Here is a 10,182-nt window from a genome sequence, read left to right as displayed (position 1 = left end):
GTATGATGGTCACATTTATGATACATACAAGGAGGCATGTATAGCTAGAGGATTATTGCAAGATGATGAAGAATGGTCACTTTGCCTCCAAGAGGCATCTTTTTTTCAAAATGGAATGCAGTTGAGACAACTGTTTGCGATCATTTTAGTCTTTTGTGAGCCACTTCATCCGGTTGCTCTTTGGGACAGGTTTTGTACCAAATTTTGTGAGGACTATGTTTATGCCCTAAGGATGCGTATTTCATATGCAAGCATACGATTTGATGTGGCAAAAAATCAAGCTTTGCTTCATATAGAATGCTTTTTGCAACAACATGGCAAGAGGCTTTGCGATTATATGTTGCTTGCAATAGACTCAACAATGGTATCCTTAAGTGAAAATGGTGTTATGGCTGAAGAAACAATGCTCAACGTTGATGAACAGTGTAGTATAGCAGATTATATGGAGACTTCCTTAAATGAGGATCAACAAGATGCTTACCACCAAGTGCTACAAGCTGTTGACACATATTCAGGGAAAATATTTTTCCTAGATGGTCCTGGTGGCTCAGGAAAAACTTACTTATATAATGCACTTCTTTCACGAGTGCGAGGAAGTTGTAGAGTTGCTCTTGCATGTGCATCCTCGGGTATTGCAACTTTGCGTTTGAATAATGGAAGAACTGCTCATTCTAGGTTTAAGATACCTTTGGATCTTCACTCTGAAGCAATTTGCAATATAAAGGTAAATAGTCAACCATGCAGAACTTCTAAGGAATGCAGCTTTACTTATATGAGATGAAGCTCCCATGACACATCGCTATGCATTTGAAGCAATGGACAGAACTTTAAGAGATATTATGTAGTGAGATACTTTGTTTGGTGGAAAAGTCATTTTGCTTGGAGGTGACTTTCGACAATACTACATGTTGTACCAAAAGGTAGTCGTACAGACATTGTAAATGCTTCGTTGTGTCATTCTCACATATGAAAATGTATGAAGATACCGAGGCTTACCAAAAATATGCTTATACTTGATTGCGGTTCAAATTCACTTCAACAAAGTTTTTCCCGTTGGGTGCTTGATATTGGCAATGGGGTTATGGATGATGGAGGAGAATTAGACAGAGTCAAAACACCTTCACACATGATGATTCAAGGAAATAGTTTGGCAGATCTTCTAAGCTTTATATATGGAGATTTGTGTCATGTGCAAGATCATGCAACTTTTTTCAGAGATGGAGCAATATTTGCTCCGCGGAATAAAGAAGTGGATCTAATTAATGACTATGCATTGCAAAGAATGCATGGAGATTGCAAAGAGTATCTAAGTGCATATTCAATTTGTATGTCAGAGGAAAACACACATTTGTACACAATTGAATATCTAAATAGCCTTACTCTTGGTGGTGGTTTTCCACCTCATGCTTTAGTATTGAAAGAAAATGCTCCTATCATGTTGCTGCGAAATTTGGATCCAACACATGGATTATGCAATGAAACCAGATTGATATGCAAGCAATTTCATCATAAGGTAATTGAGGCAGAGATAGTTACAGGATCGAATATTGGAGAGAGAGTTTTTCTTCCAAGGATTGACTTTATTATTGGAAACCATCAGGGGCTTCCATTTCAAATGAAGCGTCGTCAGTTTACAATCAGGCATGCTTTTGTGATGACTATCAACAAAGCACAAGGGCAAACACTTGGAATTCTTGGTCTATATCTTGCATCATCGATCTTTTCTCATGGACAATTGTATGTTGCAATGTCACGTGTACGAAGTGCAGCTTCTATGAGGATTGTTGTCAAAACTGAAAACACTCAAGCGGAATGTTACTACACTCCAAACATTCTATTCAAGGAAGTATTACAACTAGCAAGCTCATAACAATAAGTTCAAATTGACACTGTGGCTCTCACTTAAAGTCAGACACACTCGATGTTAAATTTTATTCATATCTCTTAGATCAAAGTATTGCCTACATATGGATCCTCGACGCAGTGCCTCCTATGTAGTGGGTCACATCACAGAATTCATTCGAGGTATTTATCTTCTTTTTTGAATTAGTTTATTAACTTGACCTAATATTTTCTTGAGAAGATTGGCTTATACATTGACTTACTCTGTTGAAGATCCACCGCAATGGAGAGGAAGAGTTCCTGCTATGGTTTTGGTGATCTTAATTAACACAACTCATATTATATTGTAAGAGTTTTTATTTTTTATATATGGTATATTGGTAGTTTTAAGCTTTTATTGCTCTACATAATTCATGGATGCCTTTGCAGAGATCACGCCCATCAAGGTTTTATCATCGTAGGTGTTTATGAAATGCTATACTTAGGTAGAGATATATCTATGGAAGTTCTTGGATACTACCATGTTGCCTTTTCTTCGGACCACGAGCATCGTCAAATTCAAGTTAATATTTGGTTTGTGAGTGACGAGAGGCCAGTCAATGCACAACAGGTGGGGGTTGTTGGAGACCGCACTACACCATATAGATTGAGGATATTTACTCAAGTTGAAACACCACCCCGTATCTTGCAAAATGTATACAACATAGGTCCTTGGACTTATAGAATCCCTAATGTGGTCTCTCGAAGGCTACACTTTGAATAACTGTTTTGTATTGTCTCTTTGTGAAGTTGTGAAATTTCAAAGTCTTTTGAATTGCTTTCATTCCTCTCTCTCTCTCTCTCTCTCTCTCTCTCTCTCTCTCTCTCTTAAATCCTTCACTGAAACAAAAGAAAGAAGGACATGGTTCTCTATGGCATGATCGTCAAAGTCTTCTTTATTCTATTTCATCTTTGTTCCTCTTAAATCTTTGTTGTTAGAGCAGATAAAGAATGGCACGATACATCATGGTTTCGTACACCTTCAATGATGTACCTACTTATATTAGAGGAATGTAAATGTAAAATCTTATCTTTGTTACTTACTTTTACCATGAATGAGAACTTTGTGGCTTTTATTTTGTATGTTTACACGTGTTATATTCTTTCTAGATCCTCCATTGTGGAGGGGTCCTGCACATGCTGAGGATATTGTTCGTATTATAGAGGATTTTGAGATCCTTCGGTGCGTATAGCTTGAACTTGAATCCATATGACGTTAAATGTGTTGTTACTTTTTATGTCTGAATGGTTGGTTGTTATTTTCACTGCAGGCTTCAATATTATTGTAGACATTCTGTCTTGGCATTATATGAAGCACGATATTTTAGAAGTGTTGTAGGTTATTATCACATAGAGTTTGATATAGATGATATGCGAATCACTATACGAGAGTTAGGTATGCAACGGCCTCTCAATTGCAACTTTTCATACGGTCCCTATCGAGTGAATGAATGGATGTTTAGAATATATTCTTTGGGTGAATCACCTCGACGCCTCGGTCGTAGTGTTCGACGTGTCGGACCTTGGATCTTGAGAGTTCCAAGTAGAGTGTGTCGTACGCTCAACTGCTCTAGATGATCAAACACTTGATCCGTTGTCTATGCATGCTAAGTACCATATTTTTTTAGTTATTGTTGGCTTATTGAAGTGGGTTTTTATCTATTACATAGGTTAGAGAGAGAGAGAGAGAGAGAGAGAGAGAGAGAGAGAGAGAGAGAGAGATTTGCGAATTGCTAATGTAGGTTAACATGGGTCATGATGTATTGGCTATTCTCCCAATACATATAAGGATGATTATATATTTGAAGGTTAAGGAAGAGTACATTTGTCAAGGATATGATACATGGTGTTGGTGGCATCATTGGGTGTATTCATATGCTGATGGGTGGTATGGAAATTGTGGACGATTAAGCATTTCACTATGCAAAGTATCACAAATATTGAGCGAAATAAAATTGATGAGAGTCCTACAAGAACTACACATGGTTGATATTTATTATGTCAATGTTTGTGGTTGTGATATTCAGTTGCAAAAGATATATCACAATCACAAATCTTACATTTCGGATGAAGAGTTTGAAATTTTGAAATTAATGGTGAAGTTTATCAATGGGGTATATTGGAGCGATCCTCAACCGTCCAATTATAGAGTAGAATATGAGTCGTTGTAAACAAAATAATTGAGGTTGTTGTAAAGACTAATGACCTAATGAACCTCTTGACACTTTTTGGCATGACAATTAGTAATTGAAGTGTTCGTATTGCGCTTATACTTTTTTAAAGTGTTTAAGTGGTCATGTTGATCATCTCTCTCTCTCTCTCTCTCTCTCTCTCTCTCTCTCTAATTTTTAGCTTTGAGTACTAATGTTGTCTTCTTTTCTTGCAGCCAATTAAATGGCCCACGAAATTGTGAATGTTTTTCCAAGTGTAAAAAATCTTATTGTTGATGCCTTTGAAGAAAATTTGTTACCTGCTGAACGGGGATGGCAATGGACATGGGAAGTGATTGAGAAAAACTACACTGTTTGGGGGTCATATGTAGATGAAGAGTTGGACACGATTTACATCAAGTTGCTTGATCCTTATTTCTTTCCCAACATTAGGCTCATGCTCTTAAAGCAAGAGCTTGGGTTGATTCGTCATTACAAGATTTACTTGAGCTGGGTTCAAAAAATAGATTTAAAAGAAGTTTGTAGAGCTCCAGCTCAATATCTTGAACGTGTTGAAATAGCACAACTAAGAGTGCTATGTAGATATGTTCTTGAACCTTTTTGGCAATAATGTAAACTATTTTTTCTTTCAAAATATAACTCTTTAGTCATGTGCTTTTATGTAATCTCTCTCTCTCTCTCTGTGTGCGCGAAATGGGTTAAATGTATCAGGAGTAGTTTAAAGGGGCCAAAGACGGAAAGTGTCGATCGTGTGAGTGTCATGGAGAGATGTATAAAGATGCACACACACACACAAACACATACAGAGTGAGGTGGTAAGAGCGAGCGAGACCCGCCGATAGGCGGGGCACGCGAGCTAGTATACATAGTGGAGCACCATCTTACTGGGAGCATTAGTAAAACTCCACTTTGGAGAGGAGGATCATGTCATGCTTTTATAATTAGCCGCAGCAACAACGCCGAGGTCACATACTAGTTTGAATAAAATGCACTACATAGGCCTTGTGATTGTATAAAATAAAAATAAAAATGCAGAGGCCTTGTGATTTTATCAAATACTCTTTCTGATATTTTGATTTTGCTGGCGAGCCAGATATGGCATCGTGTTCGCGCTAAAGAGGATGGCCCTTGCGCCAGCTCGCCTTCTGCTTCCCGTGCGCGCTGTGGAGCCTCCCCATTCCTCAGCTCTCTCCTCGGCCTCTGTCTGTAGTGCTGCCGGTGCGTATCCTCATTTCTCTTCCTTCTTTTTCCATCCTTCCTGCCAAAGGAGCTCCTTCTCCGTCTCTGCTGGCGTCTTAGAGGCCCACAATATCCGGGCTTACAAGCAAAGTCGCCATAATCGGCCTCCGGACGAAGCTGTTTCTTTCGATGATGTGCAAAATCCATATGCTGAAGGCCGCTCTGGTCAGCCCGGTAGAGACCTTTATGGAAGGGCACGCTCTGCACCCAGGTTTGGCAAGGCAGATGGTAATGTCGGCCGCAGAGAGTGGGAACTCAATAATGATCTACCATGGAAGAAGCATGGATTTGCTAAACGTGAGGTGAATGCAAGTTATAACAAGCCGTTCAGCTCACAAGGTAACCGGAATGTTTCTTCATGGACTTCACATGCAGGAGAGGAGACAGGACATCACGACCAGGCAATGACAGGTAGGAATAGCAGAAGATACGGTTTTGAGGCAAAAGACATAGAAAACAATGGCTATGTTAGGCCTACAGACATGGAAAACAGTGGCTATGCCAGGCCCAGAGACATGGAAAACAATGGCTATGCCAGGCCCAGAAATGCATATAGAGATAGGGGAAGCACTCCTTGGCAAAGGCAAGGGGAGTCTTTCCACCGGGGTGAAAACAGTGGCTATGCCAGCCCCAGAGACATGGAAAACAATGACTATGCCAGGCCCAGACATGCATATAGAGAAAGGGGAAGTACTCCTTGGCAAAGGCAGGGGGAGTCTTTCCAGCAGGGTGCATCGAGGTCTTATTCTTCAAGCCCTCCCGATACTTTCTCCCCATGGGACACCAGTGGATATCAAGAAAAGAGGGGAAATTTCAATAAACCATGGGGTTCAGGTGCAGTTTCTTCAGAGGAGTTTGAACGAAAGTCAAATAAGTATGCAACGGCTACAGGGCAAAGATCCCACTCACGTAATGGTGTTTTAAGCTTACAGCCACCTGTCCATAATTCCTACTCAGAACAAATGTGGCAAAAGGAAGTACAAGCTTACCCAAAAGAAATGGTAGAGAGAGTTGAAGGAGCAAACTCGGAGTTTCTGGGAGAGCAAGAGAATAGCTCAGTTTCAAGTTCTCCAATCTCCAGAATTATGCAAAAGCTCCGCAGTGTAGAGGACAGAATTCCTCAGCTACACGCAAGGGAAGTCTCACGTCCAAGAAGCGAACTAGCAGATGTTTTGGCTCTACCTAGTGCAAGAGAGTACCTATCAGACAGGAGCTTGCCTAAGTTGCCCGCAGAGCAGCTAGAAAAACAGGTAGTAGACACTAGATTCCCTTGGGAAAGAAAAGACGTGGAAGATTCAACAGTTGCCAGGGCAAGGAAATTAAGGCCTCAAACGCCAGCAGAACTGACAATTCCTGGACCTGAACTGAGAAGGCTCCGCATCTTAGCGCTTCACTTGAAACAGAGAGTTAAGATTGGAAAGCACGGAGTAACACGCGATCTTGTCAACAGCGTACAGCAGAGATTTCAGACTTGTGAGGTTGTGAAAGTTAAATGTGATGGGCCCCCAGCAGGGAATATGAAAAAGACATTGGAGACTTTAGAGGTTAGCCCCTTGTTTATCGCACTTGTTGTGTCAACATCTTAAGATATGGCTTGAATGGATGCCCATCTTGTTGTACAGGCATAAATTGGACTTAGTAGATGCATAAAGGCAAATTGAAACTAAGTGAAAATTAATGTGAGTTTCAGATATGTGAGTGAGAGAATAGAGTAGAGCTTCAGTGCACACTCTTATTTTGTTATGATCTATAATGATTGGAAGATTGCTGCTCTCAAAGTGCGCACTTGTGTGTGTGTGTGTGTGTGTGTGTGTGTGTGTGTATGTGTGTAAATATGTATCTAACTGAGATAATCTAGATGTTTTATTGTTTGCCTAAATCATATCTACACAGACAACCCCATCAAATAAATTAGTGTGTGTGTGTGTGTGTGTGTGTTGTGTATGTATAGGAATTGAAGGCGTTATGGGCTCGCTTCTGTCTCAGCAATGCCTCCTTGGTCGGATAATTGGATTTTGTATTCCAAAAGATCACGGATTGGCTGAAGGCCACGTTGATCATCAGTAATTCTCAACGTATAGAGGATACTATTCTTTTGGGTTGAGGCGCATTTATCATTGTTCTATCCTTGGAGGAGTTAGCCTCCACTCTAATGGCTTGCTCTGCTCTCTCTGTTGAGGAGAAACTGATTTTCTTGGTTCCGTGGCATGAGGCTTTTAATATATCTGGCTTTGGGGATAGTTGTAGGTTCCCCAGTTTTCCATGAAGATAGCCTTCCCAGAGTTACTGACTGAGTTTAGGTTGCTTGGCATGCTGGAGCAAATGGTATCTATCTGACACTCCTCTTACGTTCATTCTGCTCTGTATAGTTGCAAACATCTGTCCCATCTATAAATGTGGCTATAGCTCCTTCCAAGGATTTCCTTGAATCTATGGATTCTGCTCGGTAGAGTTGCAAACATCTGTCCCATCTATAGTATGGCTAATAGCTATAGCTCCTTCCATGGATTTCGTTGAATCTGTTGATTTGAGTAGAAGGGAGATTTGTTTTTGTAGGATTGTTGTGACGGCCCATGGATAGACAGAACCATTGCTTGAGATGTCATACGATGGGCCCCTATAACCAAATTGTCTCTGGAGTTTGTGGCTAGGCCTTGTGACAGTCCTTCACAAGGTGGAGCCCGATCCTCATAGTTTTGTCAATCCCAGCATAGCTTAGCGTAGCATCAGAGTTTTTCATAGTAGAGGATGAGGGATCAGTAGGGTGAGAGCCAAAAACAGTTGTGTCAGAATAGTCAGCAGAGAATCAGAGTGAGCCAGGTAGATAGAGGCAGGTACAACCATTTCTTTGTCTAGAGGAGGGTGGAGAGACTTGTTGTAGATGGTGGTGAGCAGCCTCTCGATACACCACCAGAACATAGTCACCACCCGAATGCAAACCATGGAAATGGAAATGGGAAACCTGGTGTTCCGGGGTTTCATTCTCGAGACCAGAACGGTCAATAAAATGTAATGTACAATTAGTGTTACATAGGACTTAAATTTATATAACAAGAAGACTAGAATGTATGTGCCCATGATTCTTGAAATTGCATTTTCAAGGGGTATCTGTCGAGATTGGAAGGGAAATCAAAGGGTAAAGAACTGAAAACAAAATGGAAGGGGGGGCAAGAGGCGACACATGAAGGGCGGTCGCCTGCGTTGTTGTCACAAACAGGTGATGTGGCCTGATAGGGTTGCAGACCGGACATCCACACACCCTCCCCTTGGTCATGGGCAGTCCAGGAAAGCTTGGCAAAATGCTGACATGGGTCAGCCTCGGAAAATGCGCTGAATGCTGACGTGTCCTTGTGTCACAAAGTGATGACGTGGCGGACAGCAGAAACCCTAATTTCTGCCAGAAACCCTAAAATTCCTGCAAACCCTAATTTCTGCCAGAAACCCTAATTTCCGGAAATCGTGGAGGCGGATTATTATAATTTTTTTTTTTTTGGGGGAATTTTGAACGATGCAAATCTCAGCTTTTCGCTTTGATTTGGGAGAAAGAAAGAGAAAAAGAGAACTTGCTTTTTACTGACTCTCATTGAGAGAGAGAGAGAATCTGCTTTTGCTTTCAAGCTTTTGGGCATCCCTTGTAACCTTTAAATTAGTGGTGAGGGCCTCACTTCTCAGAGCATCTGGACGCAGAGTCTGAGAGTGAAACCCTAACTGCTCTCTTGTACTTTGATGATTGATTAATACAAAAAGAAATACCGAAAGGGGCGCCAGTCTTTGGGGCCAATATCTCTAGGCACGGAACTCCGCCGGGCCAGTGCAAATCTATTGTGATCTGTGAATTGTTTTGAAGTGGTTATTTGGTGCTGTCGCGGTTGATTCTTGACTTGGAGTGTCCAAGTCCGTTACAGTGGTATCAGAGCACGGCCGATTTCTCTTCTACGGGAAATCCGATCCCCGATTTTTTTTTTTCCGCGGCACCTATGGCTTCAGGCAATGATCAGTCGACTCCCTCTGCATCTAGAGATGCGGGTTGGGATCACAACGAAGATTCAGACAGAGAGTATGGCCCGCCTCGGCCTACTCAGGCGGAGCAAAGAGAGATGGAGTGTCGCCAGTTGATCGGCGATGCAACAAAGATGATGCTCAATTTTTCCAAGGACTCGAAGATGGCAAAATATATGAACCAGACCTCTTTGGAAGAGGTACAGACAGAGTGGCAGAGAACCACAACACCACTCCCAAAACCCGCTCTCAAGAAATCTTCTGCCTCCAAGAAATATACGGAGAAGGAACTAGAGAACGTGGTTGATGCACGGATTGCTCAGCTTTTCGACGTGCAAAAGAAAGACAAAAAGCACGGCAAAAAGTAGAAGAAAGGTACTGACTTCCCGGGATATTTGGGTCGTCGGTCGACATTTGACAAGGCAAAGAAAGAGAAGAAGCGTGTTCGATTTGAAGGAGTACCCAGTTCTTCTTCTTCTTCTTCTTCTGACAGTTCTTCTAGCTCTTCAGATTCGAGCGAAGAAGACAGAAAAGGTAAAAAGCGAAGCAAGAAACAAAGCTTCGGAAAGGGCAAGAAGAAGGCTACATCTCGCCCAGAGACTGACAGTTCTTATGAGGACTCGTCTACAGACAGCTCAGATTCCGATGACGGAAAGTTTTATGCGAACAAGAAGAATTTTTACAAAGCCAACCAGTATGACTTTCTCGAAGAAAAAAGCAAGAAAGTCCGAGAGTTTAAGGAAGGTGGCCACTCGATCAAGCTGATACTTTTTCAGGATACTCGGATGCTTCGAAGGCTGTGTCCTTTTTTTCAGCAGTTTGACATCGCTTTCGCGGGAGGACGCTATTCAGAGCACTCCAAGATTCGGAGAGCTACCTCTTACTCTAAGGG

The 10,182-nt window shown here is 41.6% G+C and overlaps 1 protein-coding gene across 1 annotated transcript in view; it reads left to right on the top strand.

Annotated features, from left to right (window-relative positions):
• Nucleotides 1-5,114: 5,114 nt before the first annotated feature.
• Nucleotides 5,115-10,182, top strand: part of LOC147421811 (uncharacterized) — a 55,334-nt gene continuing 50,266 nt past the window's right edge. Inside the window, exon 1 of the mRNA XM_086503736.1 lies at nt 5,115-6,835. Within this exon, the coding sequence (XP_086359862.1) occupies nt 5,174-6,835 (1,662 nt within the window). The 5' untranslated portion in view covers nt 5,115-5,173. The remainder of the gene's footprint in view (nt 6,836-10,182) is intronic.

Source organism: Adiantum capillus-veneris, chromosome 27 (genome assembly GCF_014529385.1).
Source record: "Adiantum capillus-veneris isolate H3 chromosome 27, ASM1452938v2, whole genome shotgun sequence".
In the NCBI taxonomy this organism is placed as follows: Eukaryota; Viridiplantae; Streptophyta; class Polypodiopsida; order Polypodiales; family Pteridaceae; genus Adiantum; species Adiantum capillus-veneris.
This window is presented reverse-complemented; position numbering and strand designations above follow the sequence as displayed.